At 40.2% G+C, this 25,600-nt stretch overlaps 1 protein-coding gene and 1 long non-coding RNA gene across 2 annotated transcripts; one reads left to right on the top strand and one right to left on the bottom strand.

Annotated features, from left to right (window-relative positions):
* The first annotated feature begins 320 nt into the window (after positions 1-320).
* Positions 321-24,120, top strand: KNG1 (kininogen 1). The gene is made up of 11 exons (XM_019965734.2): positions 321-663; positions 2,775-2,885; positions 3,889-3,973; positions 7,503-7,675; positions 8,813-8,920; positions 12,070-12,154; positions 14,234-14,406; positions 20,222-20,329; positions 20,446-20,532; positions 21,907-21,984; positions 23,887-24,120. Exons 1-11 carry the CDS (start codon positions 472-474, stop codon positions 23,995-23,997), a joined length of 1,311 nt encoding a protein of 436 aa, XP_019821293.2. The 5' UTR covers positions 321-471; the 3' UTR covers positions 23,998-24,120.
* On the bottom strand, positions 4,038-18,603 carry LOC139183244 (uncharacterized). Its single transcript, XR_011566837.1, has 2 exons — positions 18,418-18,603; positions 4,038-4,242 (listed from the first exon to the last, which is right to left on the bottom strand). It is a non-coding gene; the product is annotated as an uncharacterized lncRNA (long non-coding RNA).
* Positions 24,121-25,600: the final 1,480 nt, after the last annotated feature.

The following is a 25,600-nucleotide window of genomic DNA, read 5'->3' as shown; positions in this document are numbered from 1 at the left end:
GGTGTCTGCACATTGTACCTACTGTGGCATTGTTGTCAAATGCAGTGACCTTCATAAATGGCTTTGCGAAAGTCACAAGGGAATAACAGAGGTGACTGGTGGGTTTTTTTCCTCCGTTTTTTTCCTCCTCCTTTATGAGAGTCTGCTCTGATATGCCAAACAAAGTTGTGCAATCACCAGGAAATGAGCTCTGTGCTCCTATATGCTCCCCAAATGCAAACAAGCAGGTCAATCACCCCAGTGTTGTAATGTTTCAGCTGAAATCTGCTTGGATGACCCACCAGGGTCCTTTGTCCTTTGGGAATAGGACAAATAGTGCATGACATCAGGAATCAGCCAGGGCCCAAAAGCACTGGGGCAGAGAGAGCAGAGCCCAGAGGAGACAGAGGCTGAAGCTAGTTAACATCAGTGTCTTGGCTCCCAACTGGCTCCCAATTCCTGGTGAAACTCCTAAAGGGAGACTGTTAAATCATGAAATTAATCACCATCCTTTTCCTTTGTTCCAGGCTGCTACCAAGTTTAACCCAAGAGTCCTCTCAAGAAATCGACTGCAACGACCAGGATGTATTTAAAGCTGTGGACGCTGCTCTGACAAAATACAACAGTGAAAACAAGAGTGGCAACCAGTTTGTATTGTACCGCATAACCGAGGTCGCCAGAATGGTGAGTGAGCTGTGTTTAACCTTGGGGTCACTTGGGATTTGTGCTGTCACTTGGAGCCCAGGTCCCACTCACCCCAACCCCACCCCACCCCCACACATGCACCCCAATCACCAGAGAACTGACAATCAAAGGGAAGCTTTGTGGTTGTTTAATTGCTAAGTCATGCCCGACTCTTTTGCGATCCCATGGACTGTAGCCTGCGAGTCTCCTCTGTCCATGAAATTTCCCAGGAAAGAATCCTGGAGTAGGCCATTTCCTTCTCTAGGGGAATCTTCCTGACCCAGGGGTCAAACCCACATCTCCTGGATTCTTTACCATTGAGCCACCAGGAAAGCCCATTCTTAGAGGAGTACATCTAAGAAATATACAATCTCACTTGTGTGGAATCTAAAAATTCCATCTCACAGACACCAAAAGTAGAATGGTGATTGCCAGAACTGGGCAGTGGAGGAAATGGGGAAACACTAGTCAAAGGGCACAAATGTCCAGTTATAAGATGACTAGGTACTGAGGATCAAATGCACAGGGCAGTGATTAGGTATTAAAGCTTTACTGGAAATTTGTTCAAAGATTAAGCGTTCTCACCACAAAAATGAAGGTAACTATGTGAAATGATGGGTATGTTAATTAGCTTGTTTGTGGTAATCATTGCACAATGTACGTACAACTTTTGTCAACTAAACCTCAGTTATGCTTGGGGAAAAGGAAGGTTTGTCTAAGAGGAGTCAGCTGTGTTGAACAAAATATCTATCATGAAATCAATGTGGCTCAATGCATCAAGGTAACAGCCATGTTCTAGCTGGTTTGTAGTATTTTTTTTTTTTAATCACTGATTGACACACACAGGATGGAGACAAAGCCTGACAGTGTGTGTGACTTTAAGAAATACAAATCTTTCAATAGCTTATTTAAATGAATTTCACTATAAAACACTGTGTTTCTGTGATAGTTAAGCAATCGATTAGTTTGGTGGAGGAAAAAAAAAAACAAACGGCTATTTGATATGATGAGGAGAAAGGAAAAAGTCCAGTGGATAGAGGTTTTTTTTGGTTGTTGTTTTCTGAAAATCCAGTCTTTCTGTTTCACAAACTTGTGCATACATGTGAGTCCTAGGGTTCTCTAGCAACAGGTTATTGGTGTTGTCTTTATTGGTTAACATCCATGGCAAATGTGGTTTATTCTAGTTTATTCTACAATGTCCATAGAATCACTGTTCATCTTCACTTTGCCATGTGGACACTGCCTATACCATGATCACTTAGGTTTTATTAAAATCTGAAACCTGGAAGGAACCTCAGAGTCTATTTTGTCTAATGACATCATCTCCCAGAGATGTGGAGAGAGCACCTTCCAGTATGTCAGGAGACCTGAAATCCTGGGCTGGCTCTGCCTTTCCAAGGTGGGGAGGCTGCCTAAGCCATATGCCATCCACCTGGGGCCTCCCTACTCTCACCTCCCAACTGAAAAGCTGGGCAACATCCTCTCTGAGGTCCCAGACTTTGCATCTGGAAGCTCGTCTAACTCAGCACCTTTAAACTTTAAAAGGTTTATTTATTATTTCATGACATGCTAGACTAAATAGAAAGCAAAACAATGCAAACAAAAATACTAAAATTATTCATAATTAATCTCACCATCCAGATAACTGTTACTTTTTTGGGAAAGTTTAAAAAGGTGTATGGTTTGTTTTCTAATTGTAAAAATGATAGATGTTTGTTTTAAAAAATAGATAATTCAGGAATGTTTGCTTAAAGAAAAAAGCGAAAGAGAACTCCCACCACTGAAAGACACATATTTTAATAGGTTCACTGCATAGTTTTCCAAACTTATAAAAATCATATATTTATGTATAAATTGGTTTCTACAAAAATAGGCTAATACTGTGGATCTACGTTGTAACTTAAAAATATGTATATTTGTAAATAGTATAGTATAAATTTCTTCCAAGCAAATATTTATAAACTTTCAATATTTTTTCAATATTTTAATAAATGTTTTTGCCTTAGTTGAATCAAATAGAGTCCAAATATTCATAACTGTACCAGATCTCAAATGATGTGTTATTGGGTCAGTTAGATGAGACCTACCTATCCATGGTTGCTGTTTTTCAGGATAATCCTGACACATTTTATTCCTTGAAGTACCAAATCAAGGAGGGCGACTGTCCTTTTCAAAGTAACAAAACTTGGCAGGACTGTGACTACAAGGACTCTGCACAAGCTGTGAGTGTGTTGACCGTTCCTGAGGCTCCATTTTTCTCTGCTAAGTGTGCCAGACTTGTTCACCGGTGCTGGAGATGATTAATATTGCTGGCTGCTTTTATAGGATGCACATATGCCCTCAGCTGTGTGGAACAGCCAAATGCTTGATGTCTGTATTCTCACATAGGTGGAAGGGGCGTAGAGAGGCCTGCAGTTAAACACGGAGAAAGCCCTCCCACAGGAAGGGGACTCTAATGACCAACAGGGATATGTGGGCCAGGCCCCAGAGAGGCAACAGATCAATACTTGGCTGAGATCTGGGGCTGGTGAGTGGAGAGTGTGGCTGCTTCAACTGAACAGTCCTGAGTACAAATCCTGCTCTACCTTCAACCAGCTGATCACTTGGAACCAGTGTGCTCCCTTGCAAGGGGAGATCAAATTGACTCCATGAGCTTGTTGAAGGAAAAAAATGAGACACATTATGTAAACGATTTTGCTTTAATAACAAAGGGTCTTAACCTAATGCCTACCCTGCCCTGGCACAGCACAGCTGGTGGTTTGGCCATAATAATTGAGGGAGATTGTGAAGCTGCCTGCCAGGAACCAAGCCAATCTCCTCATAATCCAGGGAGCCATTTCTTCAATGTCAAAACCCTGGCTTCCTGGGTGCAGTTTGAACACTGAAATTGAGAGGTTAATCAAGAGGAGAGTTTAGCAGGCTGATTCACAGCCATGGTGTGCATCTTGATGGAAAGGAAATATCTCCAGGGCTCAAAACAAAGATTCATACTTTAAAATCTCATCATTTAGAGTGCCTCTCCTCTATCTCATGAATATTGGTGACTTTTAAAAAATAATGATTTGGCTGAAAAATACTTATTCTTGTGTCTCAAAACTCAGCTTAGGAAAAAAAAAATCTTGACAAGATTTTAAAAAGGAAAACCGTATTTAGCAATAGTACTAAGTGGATTTCATCTGAAAGATTAGGATAAATCTTTTTTTTCAATCTTTTTTTCCCCCCTAGGCCACAGGAGAGTGCACAGCGACCGTGGCCAAGAGAGGGAATATGAAGTTCTCCGTGGCTATCCAGACCTGCCTGATCACTCCAGGTAGCTGATGTGTTTGCTGGAGCTGCCCTAGGGGAATGAACCTTTTCGTATGGTGCCAAAAAACTTTTACCTGAGGGTGGCAGTGGCGATACCATTTGCAGCCTTGTGGGGGCGCTGGAGGGGAGGCGCGTCAGACTCCTGAGGTGGGCCCAGGCTCATGCCAATCATCCCCTTGGTGTTATCCGGATTCTCTTCCTCAGGAGCTGCGTTGTATTAGGTGTGTACGAAAGAATGAGAAGACAGAACAGGCCTCAACTGTGGGTAGCGTCCTAGCATGAGAAAAGTACAGATTTTGAGTCAGATCCGGCCTGGAATCTTTCAAAGCTCTCACTTTCTTCGTTTTTCCTTACCTGTGAAAGGAGATAACAATAATTCCCACTCTGTACCATTCTTTAGGATGAAACTAGATGATATATCTGAAGATGTAATCATAATAATGTATGAATGAAGTCAAGATAAAAGTAGTAACAATTAACATTTATTGAGCGCTTATTACCAGCCACAGTTCTAATCACTTCATATGCAGTAACGTATTTAATCCTCACAACTCTATGAGTCAAATAGTAATATCCCAGTTCACAAATGAAGAAACTAAGGCCCACAGCAGGCAAGTATCTTGCCCAAGATCCCACAGCTAGTAATTAGCAGAGTGGTTGGAATAGACCCTTCATAAATGAAAGTCCTTTAGATTCTAAGTATGGAGCAGCTTATCAACAGATAACCACTGTTAGCTCCTTTCCTCTTGTGGCAGACGTGCCAGGTACAGAAGGATGGACACAGCTAGGTGATGTTAATCACAAAAGCCATCCTGGAACTGGCCTTTGCTTACAAGCGAGCTCCAGAACAGCATCTTCAGCCACCCTGGTGAACCTCACTGTCGTGGTGACTCTTCTATTTCAGCCTTAATCATGCATAGCATACCCACAAAAACTACATCCCTTGAGTTCCCATTCTTGCAAGAAGTTGCATTCAAAGAAAGAGAGTCCAAAACAGAAATCACAAGTCATTAAAATTTTCTGATGAGAATAGCTTTTTATTATTCAGCTTAAGAACTCTATATTGTAAGCAGATTTTAACATTATCCAGAGCACAGCACATATGTACCATGAGAAAAAATACTCAGCCACACCTTCAGAAATTATTGCTAGGTCCACAATCCTTTATCTGAAACATTTTTGGCCAGATATGTTTTGGAATTTCAAAATTTTAAATCTTTAATTTAAAAGTCTCTCTAGAAATTGGGACAGGGTGGAAAAATCATTCTGTTACCCAAAAAAACTGAGTTTGCATCTTTCTCTGCTCTTCTCACCCTCAGAAGGTTGCTCCATCTCTTCTCCTACCCTAGTTGGGAGCTGCCCTTGAGGTCAAGCAAACCAGCCTCTGGGCTTTCTCCATCTCCCCCTTTCAGCTCCTGTGTTCATCTTTTTTTGTTCTCACATCAGTAATTTCTCTCATCTTTCCCATGTAATCCCCTCTGGTTTTTTAACTTTGCCCATTACCCTGATTCAATCTAACTTCTACAAGGAAAGGAGGGGGTAAAGCTATGAATATTTCCCAGTAAGTATTTTTCCTGACACGTTTATGGAAAGAAAGCTGACCCACAGTTGCAACAGGGGGTTGTGTTGAGCTGCTGACTGAGGGATCTTACACCCTTGGATAGTGAGAGCCCCAGGGTCAAGGGACCCAGGACTCCTTCATTACTTCCCCTTTTGGCCACATGTGCTGTCACTGATCAGGGGGTGAAGGCTGTTATTACCTTACCAGTGTTATGAACACTGGTAATCTAATACAAACTCTCTCCTTTTAAACATTTTACATTGTTTTATTAAAAACTCGTTCAGTGGCTTCCCGTTCTTATAGGAAAAGTGTCCTAAGTCGCTCAGTTGTGTCCAGTTCTTTGCGGCCCCTTGTACTGTAGCCCGCCAGGCTCCCCCGTCCCTGAGATTCTCCAGGCAAGAACACTGGAGTGGGTTGCCATTTCCTTCTCCCTAAGGGCTTGCATCGGAGAAGGCAATGGCAACCCACTCCAGTACTCTTGCCTGGAAAATCCCATGGGCGGAAGAGCCTGGTAGGCTGCAGTCCATGGGGTCTTGAAGAGTTGGACACGACTGAGCGACTTCCTTTCACTTTTCACTTTCATGCACTAGAGAAGGAAATGGCAACCCACTCCAGTATTCTTGCCTGGAGAATCCCAGGGAAGGGGGAGCCTGGTGGGCTGCCGTCTGTGGGGTCGCACAGAGTGGGACACGACTGAAGCGACTTAACAGCAGCAGCAGCAAGGGCTTGCATTCCATTCTTAATTCACTTCAGAACGTCTAGGAAAGGCCCCCAGCTGAGCGGAGAAAGTTGTGAGTATGTGCATCTTCCAGGAGAGGGCGCCATAGCTTACACCAGGGTCGTCAAAGGAGAGGGTGACCCAGGAAGATAGGAATCTAGGCCTACAGAGCACAGCTCAGGCTGCACAACAGAAGTCTCTCTACTGACTGCTGAGTTCTGTGCTCAATCGTGTCCAACTCTTTGTGGAACCCAGGTCTCCAGCATTGCAGGCAGATTCTTTACCGTCTGAGCCACGAGCCACTAGGGAAGCCCAAGAACACTGGAGTGGAAAGCCTATGCCATCTCCTGGGGAATCTTCCCGACCCAGGAATTGAAGCCAGGTCTCCTGCACTCCTGGAGGATTCTTTACCAGCTGAGCTACCAGGGAAGCTCCTGCTTCCCTGCTTCCCTACCAACTGCTCAGACCTCAAATCACCCTTCCCTGTCTCCTGCTATAAACTGATAAGCTGTGTGTACACCTTGTCCCACACCTCTGTCCCTGCCTCATCCTGCTTCATCCAGACCCATTTGTCCCTTCTCCTCAGGCCTCACACCTCGGGTTGTGAGGTTCACCTTGACTGCTCTTCACCCTTGTTAGCTCAGCGTCTTTTCCTCCGAAAAGCCTTTCCTGTGCTTACTCTGGGCTCCTGCTTTCCCAAGTTCTTGCTGAATTATATTGAAGTCATCCATCTCCAGTTCTGTCTCTCCCCCTTGACTTTGTCCAACTCCTTCATGGCAGTGAACATTACTAATGAATTTATGTATCCACACAGCCAGGCTCAGCACAGGACATGTTACAGCAGGTGTGAAATACATGTTTGTTCAGTAGAAAGGATATAGAATGTATTACACCCTGAGTCCAGCTTCAAGGGGCTTTCATTAACACTGCAAAGTAAATTAAAATACATCTGTAATGTTTTGATTTTTATGAGGATAGATTCATGTATCACTCCTGTAATTTTAAATGACTTTAAAATAAATTTTAAATAACCATGCACAACAGAATGCATACAAGATGTTCCTAAGCGAATGGTAGGCCTTCCTTCTGACTCAAAAGCAGTCTTGTGTTTTCTTTTTCTAGTGCTTACTAGGATTTACTGGAAAGTTTGTTATCAAGGCTTTTTATTGATGAATTATCTGACTTGTTCAGGGCAATGTACGTGAATGTAGATTTCGTTCCTTAACGCTGCCGTTTTGCCTACTCTTTGTCAAGCCGAGGGCCCCGTGGTGACAGCCCAGTATGAGTGCCTTGGCTGTGTGCATCCCATATCTACCAAGAGCCCCGACTTGGAGCCTGTTCTGAGATATGCCATCCAATATTTTAACAACAACACCAGTCATTCCCACCTCTTTGATCTGAAAGAAGTAAAAAGAGCCCAAAGACAGGTCTGTTCTTTAATTTTTCTTTTGCCATAGTATTGCTAAAATGTGTTAGACCTTTAAGGTTTAGAATTTCTTTACCTAAAATAAATCTTTGGCCAGAGGACAACATGATTCCACAGGTGGTGGTGAGGAACTCTTCCGTGTTCTCATATGACCAGCTTGGGGGAACAAAGGCTTTCTCCATAGGCACAGTGATTTGGCTGCTGCAGTGTGTAAAGAGGGGAAAGGAGGCTAATCAGACTTCCTTCCTGGGAGATTTGTTTTCAATGAATGGGTGGTCAGCTCTGCTTGTGCTGTGAAACGGAAAAGTCATTGGTGAAAAAAAAGTCATTCTGGCCTTAGGATTTTAAGAAGACTCTATCATCACCTAGCTATCATGAGGCAAACATGACCCCCAATATTAAAATGTACCTAAAAAGGTTGGCACAGTTGCTGGGTACCCTCTAAATTATAGTCTCGGTTTCATCAGAGAAAAGAGCAAATACTTGTATTAATAAATCTGGTTTTCCCATTGAAGCCTTTACTGACAGTTGACTGGGCCCCTTGAATTTCAGCCTCTAATTATGGAGGACTCACTTTGGTCAGTAGCATTCCTTGCTTTTAAATTGACCTTTAGTTGACCTTCTGGAGCTTGCCTTCATGCAAGATGCAAGCTCTACTCGTTCTGTTCATATCCAGCTATCAGGGTGGGACCCACCTCAGATAAAGCAGGAGAAATCTTACTGCATGGCCATCTGGGAGCCTAAGGACCTACTGGTTAAAGCCATTCCAGCTCCCAAGTTTTCTTTATCCATCTAGAAAAGCATTATTAATATTTTATAAAATTTAACAGATTATTTTTTCCTGCTGCCCACAGAGGAAATATTGCTAGGTCTTACTTAAGAAAATATAGTAACTCTATCTATAAATTGCTTTTCATTTTCAGACGTGTAGCTGTATGTGTGTATGTGTGTGTTGTGTTGAAGGGTGTGAGCATCATAAAGTGCTCAGTATTAATTTGGTAATGATTTTTGCCTAGTAATAACAATAGTTTGTATTTTTTGAGCACTTACCAAATGCCAGATATTATTCTAAGCTCCTTCTAACACTGTGAATAATGTTTAAACTGACCTTTAAATATTCAACCCAAAATTGTTTCAGGTGGTGTCTGGATGGAACTATGAAGTTAATTACTCAATTGCACAAACTAATTGTTCCAAGGAGGAATTTTCATTCTTAACTCCAGACTGCAAGTCCCTTTCAAGTGGTGTAAGTAGGCAAAAAATCTAATTATAAAGTTCTTAGCCTTTTGTGTCCAGTATTTACAGGTGTGGAAACTCAGCTGTACAGGAAGACTCAGTCACTAAAATTTTAGATGACATTCAACAGTTCTGTTTCCTGTCCCATTGAGAATCTGAAACTCACGTCACCTGTCAAGCTGCTTACCCAGGGGTCAGAGTCTACACACCTGGCAATAAGCATCTACAGATATATCCAGGGACTAGCAATAGCCTGAGACAAAACGATGCCACAGTCAAGTTTGTCTTTTCATGTCTTCATGCTTTCCTATCTCTATTTCCTTCTGTGTGCTCAACAGCCTTGCAAGGCTTCTGAACTCTTCCCAGGACAATACTTCCAACTGTCTCTGCTTGTTTTCTTACCCTCCCTCCCCTACTTTTCTCTTTAATAAATACATCCTGAGTCTCTCTCCTTTAGTGATCCTTTCTAGGATGATATCTTATTACTGAACCAAAATTATGTTAAAAGAGAGCATCTCAAGGTGGCAGGAGTTAATGCATGTTAAGATGATCAGGCATAAGGTCCTTTCCAGGGGTATATGCACTTTAGCAGAAGGCTGTGCTTTAAGCAAGGGGTGGCTGCAAGTCTGTTTGCCTAGTCATTCTAGGTGATGAGAACTACTAGAAATAGATAATAGGGATGGTTTCACAACTCTGTAAAATGTCCCTGAATTATACACTTAAAAATGGTTAAGGAGCTTCCCGGTGGCTCAGTGGTAAAGCCATCTGCCTGCTAATGTAGGAGACATGGGTTCAATTCCTGACCAGGGGATACCCCACATGCTGCAGAGCAGCTAGGCTGGTGCACCCCAAATACTGAGCCTGTGCTCTAGAGCCCGGGAGTTGCAACTACTGAAGCCCAAGCACCCTAAAGCCTGTACTCTACAACGAGAGAAGACACTGCAGTGAGAAGCCCAGACGGCAGCCAGAGAGTAGCCCTGCTTGGTGCAACTTGAGAAGTGCCCGTACAGCAGCACAGGCCCAAGCACAACCACAAGTAAATAAATAATTTTTTAAATGATCAAGATGGCAAATTGTATATATATTTTACCAGAATTTTTAAAAATAGTTAAAAAAAAAAAGAGAGAGAAGAGAGAAACCCTCTAAAATCATAGGTTCTAGTCACTGTGTAACTTTGTCAGTTTGAATTGAATCTGGCCTTTTAAGCATCTATAACATCTTCTGTTTTTTATGCTTAGCTTCAAATTGAGGTTATATAGGCCTAAATGTTATCTAGCTTTAATCTTGCTGCATCTGTTCATAAAAGCCCTAGTTAAGTTTTCGCTTTGCAACACAGAAATGCAAAGGCTGGTTGAGGTAACAAAGCCAGTCAGATTTTGGTATAATTTTCCTAAGCCTTCACTTCTTCATCTGTAAAATCGTGAAGAATAATAGTATTCTTATATAATAACTCACAGAGTTATTACACTAATTAAAGAACATAAAATGCAAATGAATTATTTTGCCCACAATTGGTAAGATTTAAGGCCTTGCTATTCAAAGTGTGGTGCATAGACCAGCAGCATCAGCAACACCAAGGAGCTTCTTAGAAAAGTAGAATCTTAAGTCCACCTACATCTACTGAATGAGAATCTCCATATTATCAGTAACAAGATTCTCAGGCAATTCATCTGCACATTAAAATTTGAAAAGCAAAGATTTAAGGAGTTTCCTAAGTAGTTCTCAGTCATGTTACACCTTAGAATCACTAGCCTAGCTTTAAAAACACCTATTCCCAAACCATTCCCCCAGACCTTCTGATTTCATTGGTCTGGGGTCAGATGATCAAAAGTTTCCCAGGTAGACCAAAGATGCTGGTGATACTGAGAACTTTTGAGTTACCTCCAGTATACTTGTCCCCAACCAAAATGCAGGTATTGTAAATGTGGTATTTCCTGTATCTCTAAAAAACACGACATGTATTATATTCATGTGTGTTCTTTTGTTGGAAATATACATTTATAGGCATCTTCAAGATAATAAGAAAACAAAGGAAAAAAATAATGTTACATCATACATCCAAACACTCAAAGTTATCTGAGTGTATTTCCGTCTTATCTTTTTTGGTGGGGAATATGGCCAATTTTGACTGGTTTTATGTGTGTGTTTTATTAGTTATAATTACTTTATATGCTACATTTTTTTCTATGTCTTTAAAACTCTTGATAAACTTCTTTTTAAATAACTTTTAATATCCTAGTGAAGATACCATAGATTGCTTTTCAAATTACTTTCCTATTTTTGGTCCTATGTTCAAAAGCAACAAAATATGTTGTTTCTGTTTTTATTATAATTAATACCTCACCAAATATCTTTTAGAATAAAGCTATTTCTGTGTTTTGGGTGGTGATGCAGTTGATAAAGAATCTGCCTACCAATGCAGGAGACACAAGAGACACAGATTCCATCCCTGGGTCAGGAATATCCCCTGGAGTAGGAAATGGCAACCCACTCCAGTATTCTTGCCTGGAGAATCCCATGGATAGAGGAGTCTGGCAGGCTACCGTCCATGGGATCACAAAGAGTCAGACATGACTGAGTGACTTAACCCTTGCTTCATATGGCTTTGCTTATCCTTGATGTTTATTTTACTCTATTAAAATTTTTTGAATTTTTTGGTTGTGCTACCCAGCCTGTAGGATCTTAGTTCCCCAACCAGGAATCAAACCCATGCCTCCTGGAGTGGAAGCATGGGGACTTAACAACTAGACCACCACAGAAAGTCCCTTGCCATTATGTTTACTCTTTCATTATGTTTTTTATTATATGCTATTATTCTTGAAGATGAAGTACCTTGACTTTGGTTTTAACTTAATCTAAAAGCCTCTGTCTTGCTAAAAGAAAATGTTACCCACTCACTTGTATAGCTACTATTTCTACATTAGGTATTCTTGTCATCTTATTTCATGTCTCTGTGTGTTTGTGTGTGTATTTGTTGGTGGTGGTGCTACTTTTTCATTGTTTCTTTTTTTTTGTCTTTTGCATATAGACTATGTTTTGCTTTGTTTTTCTCTATACAATAATTTGCAGAGTCAACATCCTAATTTTAATTTTACTAGTCATTTAAAGATTCTTAAAAACATTTTCAATTTATGCTCTTATATGCTTTTTAAAAAACAGGATACTGGTGAATGTACAGATAAAGCACATGTAGATGTCAAGCTAAGAATTTCTTCCTTCTCGCAGAAATGTGACCTTTATCCAGGTAAGGGGTAATGCGTGTTGGTGTTCATGCTGGTCCCAGACAGCTGGCTAGGTCTTTCCATACCTATTGTGCTTTGGTTCCCATGATAAAGTCTACATGACCCACAGACCTTCCTAGGAACACTGGGTCCCATCCCTGCCCTGCTGTGCTACAGCAAGGACACCTGAGACTGCTCAGCAAGTGGCCAAAGAGAATACAGTGACGGAAGGAAAAACTTACGTGTTTTGGGCAAAGCTGCCCTTTGATTACGTCAGCTGGTCTTTCTTGTATACCAGCTGTCTCTGCATTAGATATTGTGAACTGGGGAAGCTGTATCTCATTTTTAACTACTCAGAATAAGAGCCTTTCAATTATAGTTTTTTTTCCTTTGCATGTTATAATATGGGGAAAGGGTGATAGTGCATATTTAAGGTCAAGTTAGTATTTCTTATACCAGTCAGCTCAGTCGTGTCGGATACTCTGCGACCCCATGAACTGCAGCATGCCAGGCTTCCCTGTCCATCACCAACTCCCAGAGCTTACTCAAGAGTAACCTTGTGGACTTATTCATGTCCATAGTGTCAGTGATGCCATCCAATCATCGCCTCCTCCGTCATCCCCTTCTCCTCCTGCCCTCAATCTTTCCCAGCATCAGGGTTTTTTCCAATGAGTCAACTCTTAGCATGAGGTGGTCAAAGTATTGGCATTTCAGCCTCAGCATCAGTCCTTCCAATGAACACCCAGGACTGGTCTCCTTTATGATGGACTGGTTGGATCTCCTTGCAGTTCAAGGGACTCTCAAGAGTCTTCTCCAACACCACACTTTAAAAGCATCAATTCTTTGGCACTCAGCCTTCTTCACAGTCCAACTCTCACATCCATACATGACCACTGGAAAAACCATAGCATTGACTAGATGAACCTTTGTTGGCAAAATAATGTCTCTGCTTTTTAATATGTTGTCTAGGTTGGCTATAACTTTTCTTCCAAGGAGCAAGCGTCTTTTAATTTCATGGCTGCTGTCACCATCTGCAGTGATTTTGGAGCCCCCCAAAATAAAGTCAGTCACTGTTTCCACTTTTTCCCCATCTGTTTGCTATGAAATGATGGGACTGGATGCCATGATCTTAGTTTTCTAAATGTTGAGTTTTAAGCCAACTTTTTCACTCTCCTCTTTCACTTTCATCAAGAGGTTCTTTAGTTCTTCTTTGCTTTCTGCCATAAGGGTGGTGTCATCTGCATATCTGAGGTTATTGATATTTTTCCCGGCAATCTTGATTCCAGTTTGTGCTTCATCCAGCCCAGCATTTCTATGATGTACTCTGCATATAAGTTAAATAAGCAGGGTGACAACATACAGCTTTGATGTACTCCTTTCCTGATTTGGAACCAGTCTGTTGTTCCATGTCAATTTCTAACTGTTCGCGGCTTGACCTGCACACAGATTTCTCAGGAGGCAGGTCAAGTGGTCTGGTATTCCCAGCTCTTGAGGAATCTTCCACAGTTGGTTGTGATCCACAGTCAAAGGCTTTGGTATAGTCAATAAAGCAGAAATGGATGTTTTTCTGGAACTCTCTTGCTTTTTTGATGATCCAACGGATGTTGGCAATTTGATCTCTGGTTCCTCTGTCTTTTCTAAATAAATTTAGCTTGAACATCTGGACTCATCTTGAATATTCTTATACCAAGGGTTGGCTTTTCTCATACTTGGAAAATAGTTGTGTACATTGCACAATATGAAGCATTACTGAAGTTTCCTGCTCACCAGAATCATAGGATTTAAATTTTTCCCGCAAGAAAATCATTCCTTTACGTTAAGCATTGCTTTTTACAGTTTCCATTAAAAATGCAAAAACTTTAGAAAAGAGCAGCATATTGATTGAGTCACCTTCTGATTGAAAGTTTCCCTAAACACACTTGGCTTTTAGAAGAGGAAAAGAGAAGAGAGAGTCAGTTGGAGGTCTGACAGACAACCTCCACTGCTGGGCCTTGGGCTGTCACACGGTCCTCTGTCGGAGGATGCTGGATCACATGTGGAAAAGGTACTAGGCTAGATTGCTACTTCAGGGCACACACTGACATGAAATCTGCCTCTTTCAGTGAAGGATTTTGTACAACCACCCACCAGGCTTTGTGCCGGCTGCCCCAAACCTATACCTGTTGACAGCCCAGACCTGGAGGAGCCTCTGAGCCATTCCATCGCAAAGCTTAATGCAGAGCATGATGGAGCCTTCTATTTCAAGATTGACACTGTGAAAAAAGCAACAGTACAGGTCTGTAAATTATAGTGATAGTCTATTGCAGATTGTTTACTAATTTTGCCACTGATCTTGGCTCTGGATTGGGAAACAGTATACCTCACAAATGGGATTTGGTAGACTTGAATTTCAAGTCCCAACCTCACAGCATGCTTGATGTGTGGTCTTGGACAAGTCATTTAAAGCACTGTCTCCGTTTTCTAGCCATAAAGGACTATAGTAAGTGTTAGTTGCTCAGTCATGCCTGACTCTTTGCGACCCCATGGACTGCAGCCCTCCAGGCTCCTCTGTCCATGAGATTTTCCAGGCAAGGATATTGGAGTGGGTTGCCATTTCCTTCTCCAGGGGATCTTCCCAACCCAGGGATTGAACCCGGGTCTCCTGCACTGCAGGCAGATTCTTTACTGACTGAGCTACAAGGGAAGCCCATAAAGGACTATAGGAAGGGTCAAAAAAATAACATATATCAATCACTTCTCAAAATCTAAAGTGCCATATAAGTACTAGCAACTTGTATAATTAAGAAAATTGAGAGCTAGGAAAAACAAGACTTACCCTCTGCCTTTCTAGATCCATCTCTCATTATAACATCACTCAGTGCCTTGGGCTCAGCCACATCAGCCAGCCATTGCCCAGACTTTCTTTGCATGCTCATCTCCATCTCATTTTTTCCCTGCCTGGGGTGCCTTCCCCTCTACAAGCGTCCCTTCTAGGAATTCATCTCTCCTTCCATGCCTGTCAGTAGAGGTGAAGGAGTATCCTTGTTTGGAGGTCAGAGGGCCTAGCTCTGCAACAGCATCTGCCACTCACATCCTGGGTGACCCTGGGCAGTTATTCAGACTCATGAAACCTTTGTGGCTGGATCAAAAAAGCCCAAATCCCTTCAAACTCCAACAACATATGACCAATGTATTTATGGACAGATTGCTATTATGGAACCTCAAAACTGGCTTCCCTAAATACAAGCTAAAGAAAAGTCATCAAAAAGGAGCCAAACTGGGAATTTCCTGGCAGTCTAGTGGTTAGGACTTCACACTGTCACTACTGAGAGCATGGTTCAAACCCTGGTCAGGGAACTAAGATCCCAGAAGCCATGCAACATGACCAAAGGGAAAAAACTCTTATTGCAAACAAACATGATTTTTATAGGCTTCCGTGATCTGCCTGCAATGCTAGAGACCTAGGTTCAATCCCTGGGTTGGGAAAATCCCCTGGAGAAGGGAATGGCAACCCACTCTAGTATTCTTGCCTGGAGAATTCCATGGACAAAGGAACCTGGTGGGCTACAGTCCATGGGGTGGCAAAAAGTCAGACAGGACTAAGTGATTAACATACAAAAAACATGATCTTTATAGTCTACAAAGAAAATCTCACTTTAAAAGTTCATAATTCTGGCTCAGTAATTGAATTTCTAGAACTATAAAATAGAAAAGTCTTTAAATACAATAATATTCATTGCAGCTTTAACTATAAAACCAAAAAATAAAATGGTAAACTCTCAAAATGATCAATAATATAGAAATGATCAAATTGTGTCTAGCATATCCTTACAATGGAGTATTAAGCAGCAATTTTAAACCATCTTTGTGAGGAGTTCTTGATGTAGAAAATGCTTGTATTATACTATGCAAAAAGAGGCCATAAAATTGAATAAACATTCTGTTCTTGATCATGTTATTAAAAAGTACAGGGAAAAGTACTGAAAATAAATGTCTCAGATTATTCATAGCTTTTAGGTGGTGTCACAGTGGGCTGTTTATTGTAATCTTCCTTATTTCCTGTATTAGTTTTATATGCTGGGGGGGAGGAAGACCTGAACAAACCATATTAAAATAAATCAAAACTGACACTATGATTTCTCTCCTACTCAGACACTTATTTCTGGATGTCATATCCTCTCCCTGATTTCACTAGTACATAACCCATGTTAGGCTTACTTGAAAGGAGTACTAATTCATGCTGCTCTTGTCTTTGTCAGCTTTTCTTCTCGCTCTGTTTTTCTGTAAAATTCCCTTATTCTTACTGATGCAGGAACAGTCCAGTACTCCACCACATAATCCACGTCAAAGAGTTGCTGTCAGGAGAGAATCACTCATTCTCAAGTGTGTGTATCTAGTCCTCTTGGTAGTCCCAGTTCTTTCTGTAAATTAGTCAACATACTAGAATGGATGTGTTTATGCTAAGGGTACAAGGAAAACCACAATAGAACAAGCTACATCCCTTTACTTGCTAAATTAATCTGGAATATTGTGAGAATTTCAAATTTACTTTTAAGAGGTGACTCTTTACTTATTTTTGCATTTAAAGGGGGCAATTTGGTCACTCAAGGCAGCCCTAGTGGAAGCAGCTGATTTATTGGAAATCAGCTTACCATAATGAATTTGCAATAGCCAGTCTCTTAGTGACCCATTTGCCAAATAGCTAATTTGTTTTACAATTTTAGTCTTGCCTTGGCTTTGCGTGTTTAGTCCTATTTGGGTACATGTCCATTCCAGGTTAGTTTCATATTTCAGATACCAAACATTTCTTAAATCCTTTGTTTTCTCATGTGAATGGTTGTGATTTCTGTCATATACCGTTCATTTTGCCCTATCCTCATGGCTGCTGTCAATGTTCTTCCCTGCCTCTGCTCAGATAAAAACACTTCAAGGATCTATGGGTGCACATTCAGGAATTTTCCTTTGACAAAAAGTCCTAGAAAGGTCAAGGAATATGTAGATGTCTAAGATTTATGGTGCAAATTGACAGATCATCAAATGATTTGCAATTATGTCAATTTACATTCACACCATGTGGATGTAAGACACTGGCTGATGGTCTTGACTCGACCTATTCGAATACTACCAGCAGTGACTGAGATTCCATGTTTCCCCCACCTGACCAGGTGTCATCTCTGTTTTTTATCCTTGACAAGATGCAAGGTTAAACATGAGGTTGTATAGTTTTTTAAATGTGCATATCCTTGGTTATTAATGAAGCCCAACTTGTTCAGGAGTAATGATCTTTTTAACTTCTCCAAAAGAGCTGGTTATGTCCTTGGTTCATTTCTTTAGTGTTGGGCTTTCTGTGTATAAGAATACTGACCCTACATCATATTTTTCCCAGTTTACCTTTTTACCTTATTCACTGTGACATTTGAGAATCAGTTTTCTTTTTTGTGTAGTCAAATTTTGACATTTTCCTCCTTCCTTTAGGTTCTTTCCTCTGCTTTTCACCTATGAAAAGCCTCATCATCCTAAGAACTGATTAATGTTTTTTATACCTTTCTAGCTTATTTAGTTTAAATGTCTTAGGCATTTGGAACTTACGTTACTAAGTAGTATTCTATACTTTAAAAACAAAACTTGGACAAGATAGACTTAAGCAGGGAAGACTTCTGATAAGAACAGCAATATAGATGCGATTTTGAGGTTCTTGAACACAAGATATTACTGCTGCTGCTAAGTCGCTTCAGTCATGTCCGACTCTGTGCGACCCCATAGACAGCAGCCCACCAGGCTCCTCCGTCCCTGGGATCCTCTAGGCAAGAACACTGGAGTGGGTTGCCATGACTAGAGCTACTTTATTCCTCCCCTCTGGACCCTGAATAGAATTAAGCCAACAGCTGTGATTTTTGTCATATATTGTCAACTTTCCTAGGCAACATCATATTAATCAACTGTGGCTCAGAGGTAAAGAGTCCACCTGCAGTGCAGGAGACTGGGGTTCAATCCCTGGGTCAGGAAGATCCTCTGGAGAAGGAAATGGTAACCCACCCTAATATTTTTGCCTGGGAAATCCCATGGACAGAGGAGCCTGGTGGGCTACAGTCCATGGGGTTTCAATAGAACTGGACACAACTGAGTGACTAAATAACAACAACAATGTCAGAAAACTGGATTAAAGTATACTCTCAAATTAAGCAACAAAATTCATGATCACCAATGTATACACTCGAAAACACTTTTTGGACTTCCCTGCCCAGCTTATATAGGTCTGGAGTTTTACAAGTTATCAAATTTGTCTTATAAATTTTACTGTGCTTACCTAGAAAATGATGCCAGAAAAGGTAGAGGAGTAGTTTAGCTCTTCCTGTTCTCTGCTCTCCTCATCCTCCTCCCATTTCAATTCCTCCATGCTTTTCAAAAAACACAAAGAAAAAGGGAAGACTTATGTTATGGAATTATACTATCACTCCGTAACTTTATTTTTTCAATAATGGTCAGCCTTCCAGGAAACAGGTATGTATAATATATTCTTTTTGATAACTATATAATATTACGCACACACACATTTAAATCCTAGAATGAAATGCTGAATAACTTAGCCTGAAAATTGAGCCACGTTAACTACCTTTTAAATTTATATATATAATTTTAAAACATTTTAAAAAGTATATTTTTCAAGTCTGTAAAGGCTGTAAGCTTTTTTTAAAAAAACTGTGCTTGAGATTCTGTTGAAGTCAGTGTATTGGAAAAAAACCACACAATGACTTTTACTTTTTAAGTAAATAAAGTACATGTATTCTAGACCAAAAAGAAAAAAAATTGGGCCACAAATATTAACAGAAGACAGTATTATATAATGATTAAAACTTGCTAGAGCTTAAAATAGTTTCTTAATATTTAAAAAAAATCCCTCAGAGAAGCAAGCTAGAAATCCAAAGAACTTTCCTAATCACATAATTTAATCTACATAATTTCTATAGCAGTTCAGTTCAGTTCAGTTCAGTCGCTCAGTCATGTCCGACTCTTTGCGACCCCATGAATCGCAGCACGCCAGGCCTCCCTGTCCATCACCAACTCCTGGAGTTCACTCAGACTCACATCCATCAAGTTGGTGATGCCATCCAGCCATCTCATCCTCTGTCATCCCCTTCTCCTCCTGCCCCCAATCCCTCCCAGCATCAGGGTCTTTTCCAATGAGTCAACTCTTCGCATGAGGTGGCTAAAGTACTGGAGTTTCAGCTTTAGCATCATTCCTTCCAAAGAACACCCAGGGCTGATCTCCTTTAGAATGGACTGGTTGGATCTCCTTGCAGTCCAAGGGACTCTCAAGAGTCTTCTCCAACACCACAGGTCAAAAGCATCAATTCTTCGGCGCTCAGCCTTCTTCACAGTTCAACTCTCACATCCATACATGACCACAGGAAAAACCATAGCCTTGACTAGACGAACCTTTGTTGGCAAAGTAATGTCTCTGCTTTTTATATGCTATCTAGGTTGGTCATAACTTTCCTTCCAAGGAGTAAGCGTCTTTTAATATCATGGCTGCAGTCACCATCTGCAGTGATTTTGGAGCCCCCAAAAATAAAGTCTGTCACTGTTTCCACTGTTTCCCCATCTATTTCCCATGAAGTGATGGGACCAGATGCCATGATCTTAGTTTTCTGAATGTTGAGCTTTAAGCCAACTTTTTCACTCTCCTCTTTCACTTTCATCAAGAGGCTTTTCTCTGATTCAAGCTTTGGTAGAACAAAAAGGTGTGTTTAAAGGAAATATTTAAGTTTTCTTCCTACTTGTCCTAGATTCTACATATTATGACTTGAGCCTTTGAGTTGCTGGTGAATCTTGCAGTTGCTGAACAATAAAACTCAGGAAAATAGAAAAACAAAAATGATAGCATGGTTTTCTTTTCCCATTTAAAAAAGGAAATAAGCCCGATTGCCAAATATTTTAATGTGCATACAAAGTTTTGTTGTCAAATATTTATACTTTTTGAGGGTAACTTTCATTTGTTCAGTACATAATTAAAATGTCAAGATTCTCCCCTAAAAGCCCTTGTGATAAAAATGTATGATTTATTACACAACATTAATTAGGCTCCTATTTTGTGCTAATTCATTTTCCAGGTGGTAGCTGGATTGAAGTATTCTATTGTGTTCATAGCAAGGGAAACCACATGTTCTAAGGGAAGTAATGAAGAGCTGACCAAGAGTTGTGAGATCAATATACATGGTGTGAGTATAATGCAGCTGTCTTATTGATTCCCTGGAAATCTGTATGATGTTTTATGCTTATTTATGTGTCCCATGAATAACACTGTTTTCTCTTTGGCTTCGATTTTCATGGATAGCAAATTCTACACTGTGATGCTAATGTCTATGTGGTGCCTTGGGAGGAAAAAGTTTACCCTACTGTCAACTGTCAATCACTTGGACAGGTATGATTCTAATCGCAGTTGCTTTGGGTTAACTATGCTCATTCTGAAAATATTTGAAGGTTGAAAATGAACCACTATTTACATGAATTGGAGGACTATCTGTTTTAAATGGGGAGAACACTCACATTTCTATGCTGATCTCTCTTCTTATGGCTAGAAAGGGAGAGCAGCTGTCCCCTTAATCACTTCTCTGACACGGCCAGTGTCCCGTGAATTCACAGGTTCTCTTAGGGAAGCACATCCAAGGAGCTTAGGAAAAATGCAGGTCGCACACCCCACTCTGCATTTCCTGAATCAAAAGCTATATTTTAACACAGTCCCCAGGAAAGTCATACCCATATGCAAGTTTGAGAAACGTTAGGTTGCATCATTTTTTTACTTCTTAAAAGAACCCTGGGAGGTAAGTAGTACTTCCCCTACTTTCAAGATTGAGATACTAAAAATTACAAAGATGCTAAAGTCCTAAAGTAGATAATAACTTTATCAAGTGCTTCCTCCATCTTAGACACTGTACTGAGGACTTGACATTGACACATATTTTTCTCCTGACAACTCTACGAGGCAGGTGATTTTATTATTCCTATTTTACACACAAGGGAAGTGAAGCTAGTGGTGCTCAGATACAAATCTAGGTCAAATCAGAGCCTACTCTGTTCACCATCATACTGATAACTAGTAGGCTCTGGCTTGTTTGACCTCAAAGACCACGCTCTTTGAATCACCAAACACTGCCTCCAACCACCACTTTCTCACAGGTAGTAAGTGTGTAGGTAGAAATAACCCACAAATCCATAGCTTCAATGCAAGTTGCCTCTGCTCCCTTTATTCTGCATTTAGGTTTTTGCCATATGTAGGTATGTATATAGTCTAATACAAACATTATACAAAGGCTGTGTTTCAAGCTTGTGAACATATATATCCTGTGTTTCAATTCAGAAGAGTGATTGTAGATATATGCTGCTTATATATTCCATTCTTAAAACCAGTTAAGGTCTTTTTGGATAAAAAGCAGTAATATGCTAATAGAAATAGTATCAATTAATAAATAATGTGCCATGGCTTATGGAATCATAGGCTTAGAGAGTACCCTAGAGATTATGTAGTTAACCATCCAGTTTTTCCTGATTAAAAACTCTCTATTTTAGAGTATTATTAGGAACAAGAATCAATATCTCTAAGTTATTAAGTCAATCAAAAGAGGAAAAATTATTCATTTTCATCCTTTATGGAATATTAATGTATATAGCACTTAAAATCTGGCGAAGACATTCCCCATCGTAAACTGAGATAGCATTGTCAGGCCCCCATCCCTTCTTTCTTTTTTGATAGTGTGGTTTTCACAGTTATGCATTCATCTTAATATTTCCTGTTTAGACCTCACTCATGAAAAGGCCTCCGGGTTTTTCACCTTTCCGATCAGTTCAAGTGATGAAAACTGAAGGAAGCACAACTGTAAGTGTACCCCACTCTGCCATGTCACCTGTACAAGATGAAGAGCGGGATTCAGGAAAAGAACAAGGACCCACTCATGGGCATGGCTGGGACCATGGAAAGCAAATAAAATTACATGGCCTTGGCCTTGGCCATAAACATAAGCATGACCAAGGTCATGGGCACCATAGAAGTCATGGTCTTGGCCATGGACATCAAAAGCAACATGGTCTTGGCCATGGACATAAGCATGGTCATGGCCACGGAAAACATAAAAACAAAGGAAAAAACAATGGAAAGCATTATGATTGGAGGACACCCTATTTGGCAAGTTCTTATGAAGATAGCACTACATCCTCTGCACAGACGCAAGAGAAGACAGAAGAGACAACACTCTCTTCCCTAGCCCAGCCAGGTGTAGCCATTACCTTTCCTGACTTTCAGGACTCAGATCTCATTGCAACTGTGATGCCTAATACACTACCACCTCACACAGAGAGTGATGATGACTGGATCCCTGACATCCAGACAGAGCCAAATAGCCTTGCATTTAAATTGATTTCAGATTTTCCAGAAACAACCTCCCCCAAATGTCCTAGTCGCCCCTGGAAGCCAGTTAATGGAGTGAATCCAACTGTGGAAATGAAAGAGTCTCATGATTTTGATCTTGTTGATGCTCTTCTTTAATTTAGGCAGCCAGGGGTATTTCTTTAACATCTCATCAACCCCTGTCCCCATTGTCCAAAGATCCTCATATAATACAACAAAAACCATGAACATTCAGAACAGCCTAGAGAGAAATAAATGGTAAGACTCCCCATGGGAACACCGTCAATCTCTATGGATGACATAAAACTGTGTGCAGAATTCTAACTCCTTTCTGAGGTTTCCTCCCAGGTTTTCTTAACTAGCACAGAAAATGGACAAACTAATATACTTGTGGCCTACTTCAGTTGCTTTTCTGATAATGAATGTGTACCCTCAAATGTACAATGTCAATTTTCATACAAAGATTCCTGACATTTTGAATAAACTGTAACATCTGGTCCTTATGTGGCAATAAGGGAAGTTAAGAGACTGAATGTCGAACTTCTTAATGGAGGGAAAAAAATAATAAAAACCTCCAGAGGTCAAAGAGGAACAAGAGAGAAAGACAGATTGGCCAAAGGGAGGACAGAGAAAATAAATGAATTGACTTTCTGTTTCCAAAATGGGCTAGTAATCTCAAACAGTTACTCCCATGTGACAAAGCTATTCTGATAATTCTCTTTCTGGGTGAGAGTGTTTCTTGTAAGTCAGTAATTTCTGTTTACTCATTAACTGCGCTTTGCAATAGGGCTTTCAAATAGGAGTTTTCTGTTTGTTTGTATGTTGCCAGCATTAGACTGAGTAATCCTTACTGTTCAATAGCTCTGAGTTTAATAATAAGGATGGAAAGCAGAAGTAATACAAAGGCTGGCCTGCTTGAGGAAATCTTTTTTTAATAATTGATAAGGGAATATCATGAGATGTGATGCAAATTTTGTTCAGAAATTTTATGAGAAATTCTTTCTAGCCTTTATAGTTGCATTTTCTTTTGCTATAACATTGAAGTATATGGACTTTTGCAGGAAAGAATAATATGATTGTCTTTAATTTACTGGTAATGTGAGGGAGGCATGTCTTTCACAGCCCCTGCTGTGCTTTTGCCTAGGGAAATAGGGCTTTATACACCCACACTCACCTGTGGATGCCCATCACTGTTTCTTCAAATTATTGGATGCATTTGAGCCACTGAGTTTTTATTTCATTCAAAATAGTATCTGTACTTGCAAATAAAGAACCAATGATCTCAGGAAAAGGTCTCATCTTGTCAATTAGTGGCTTCCCCTTCCTTTCTTTGAACGATAACCTCAGATTAACAGAGTTTTACTATACTTACAGACGCACGTAAAGTCCTGCGAGTACAAGGGCCGACCTCAAGAGGCAGGGGCAGAGCCAGCACCTCAGGGTGAGGTCAGTTTACCGGCAGAATCTCCACAGTTGGCACGATAGACCCAATAACCTCTGTCAGCAGCCCTGCGTGGAAGGACGAGAAGATGGGGTAGAATTTAAATAGAGAAGAATGCTGTTTTATCCCTCTGTGACTGACTGAAATAAAGTTCTGTCTTTATGTTCCCCTCCTGGTCAATTCACGCTGGTCTCCTTTCAGTCACAACCAACCTGCAGCCAAGTTGAGATGATCAGAGAGCCAGCACTAGGGCTCTGTCCCAGGGGCTCACAGTGCAGCCCTGGAGCATTCTTGTTCACTGAGGCAGGATCCCTTAGCTGGGGCTTCCCTATCACAGAGACCTTGTCATGGGTGCTCAATCAAGGGGTAGTGGGTCATGTTTCCACTATGGATCTAAGGACTCTCTCTTTCCCTTTCCTTCTTCCTTCTCCTCCTGATTCCCAACCCAATGCTGAGAGAATTTGTCTTATTATATTATTTTTTTATGATCTAAACTATTACCAAAAAAGAAAAAAAAATCTTTTAATATATCTACTAACTTCTCATTATCAGAAAATACTGAGTCTCAAAAAAGTTGAAAGAAAATGTAAAATTATCTTTCTGATCTGGGTAAAAGAAAAGAAATAGAAAACCATTAGAATAAAAGATAAGAGATTTAGGATTTTCTGTAACAAACACTATTGAAGCCTCCTTCTGTGCTGTAACTTAATCCTTACCACCACTCTGAGGTCTCTGTGATCACCTTTCCTTTACAACGAGGAAGCTGTAGCTCATAGAGCCCTGCCCAGAGTCACAAAGTTAATATGCGACAGAGCTGGTATTCAAACTCAGACCTTTGAACTTTAGCACGCTGTGTTATCACGGGGCTTTACAGTATTATCAATACTGTCATTACGAAAAACACATCAAGATAATTTCTGACTCTGGGATGATTATGATTTCACTCCAAAGCTCTTATGAAATATTTCATCGTATTGGGTGCTATTCTGAGTCCTGCTCATGGTAAACTAGAACAGAGTCAAGCACAGGCATTAGCTATTTACCATAGTCAACTGAGAAAAAGAAATATTTTTATTATATTTTAAATGTTGAGTTTTTATTTAAAACATTCCCCTCCATTGTACTGTCCAGACTGAAGAGGCAGTCAACAAAAAGAAACTTGTACAATCACTTTATTTTTTTTTTTTTTTGAGGATTCTCTACTTCGTTATTTGTTGCTTCACCCTTCCTTGTTGCTTTTAATAGTCTCTCTTTATCTTTAGTTTTTGCCATTTTAATTTCCATGTGTCTTGGTGTGGTCCTCTTTGTGTTGATAATCATTTTCTTTCTCCATCAGACAGAATAGGTTGATATTTATTATTGATGTTTTCAAAGAGTCTAGAATTTATTATTTCTGTTGCATTTTTGGCTATTTCCTTGAATTTATTTTTATAATGATTGACTCAATCTTTCCCTTTAAAGAGAACTTTTTTGTTGTTTCATAATATTTAGTAAAATGAACTCATTCTTTTTGGTATTCTTTCTTTTTTTTTTTTTTCGTGCAGCATATATTTTATTAAAGTGAAAGGATAGAGAAAGCTTTTGACATAGACATCAGAAAGAGGTAGAAAGAGTACCCCCCCCTTTTTTTTTTTCTTTTTTTTTAAG

The sequence above is a fragment of the Bos indicus genome, chromosome 1, assembly GCF_029378745.1.
Source record: "Bos indicus isolate NIAB-ARS_2022 breed Sahiwal x Tharparkar chromosome 1, NIAB-ARS_B.indTharparkar_mat_pri_1.0, whole genome shotgun sequence".
Taxonomy (NCBI): Eukaryota; Metazoa; Chordata; class Mammalia; order Artiodactyla; family Bovidae; genus Bos; species Bos indicus.
This window is presented reverse-complemented; position numbering and strand designations above follow the sequence as displayed.

What these genes read in the sequence shown, in the direction of transcription:
- KNG1 (XM_019965734.2), top strand. Translation starts at nt 472, where the DNA reads ATGAAATTAATCACCATCCTTTTCCTTTGTTCCAGGCTGCTACCAAGT. An exon ending in ACAAGGACTCTGCACAAGCT is followed by an intron (nt 2,886 to 3,888) that starts GTGAGTGTGTTG and finishes TTTCCCCCCTAG; the next exon opens with GCCACAGGAGAGTGCACAGC. An exon ending in GCAAGTCCCTTTCAAGTGGT is followed by an intron (nt 8,921 to 12,069) that starts GTAAGTAGGCAA and finishes TTTAAAAAACAG; the next exon opens with GATACTGGTGAATGTACAGA.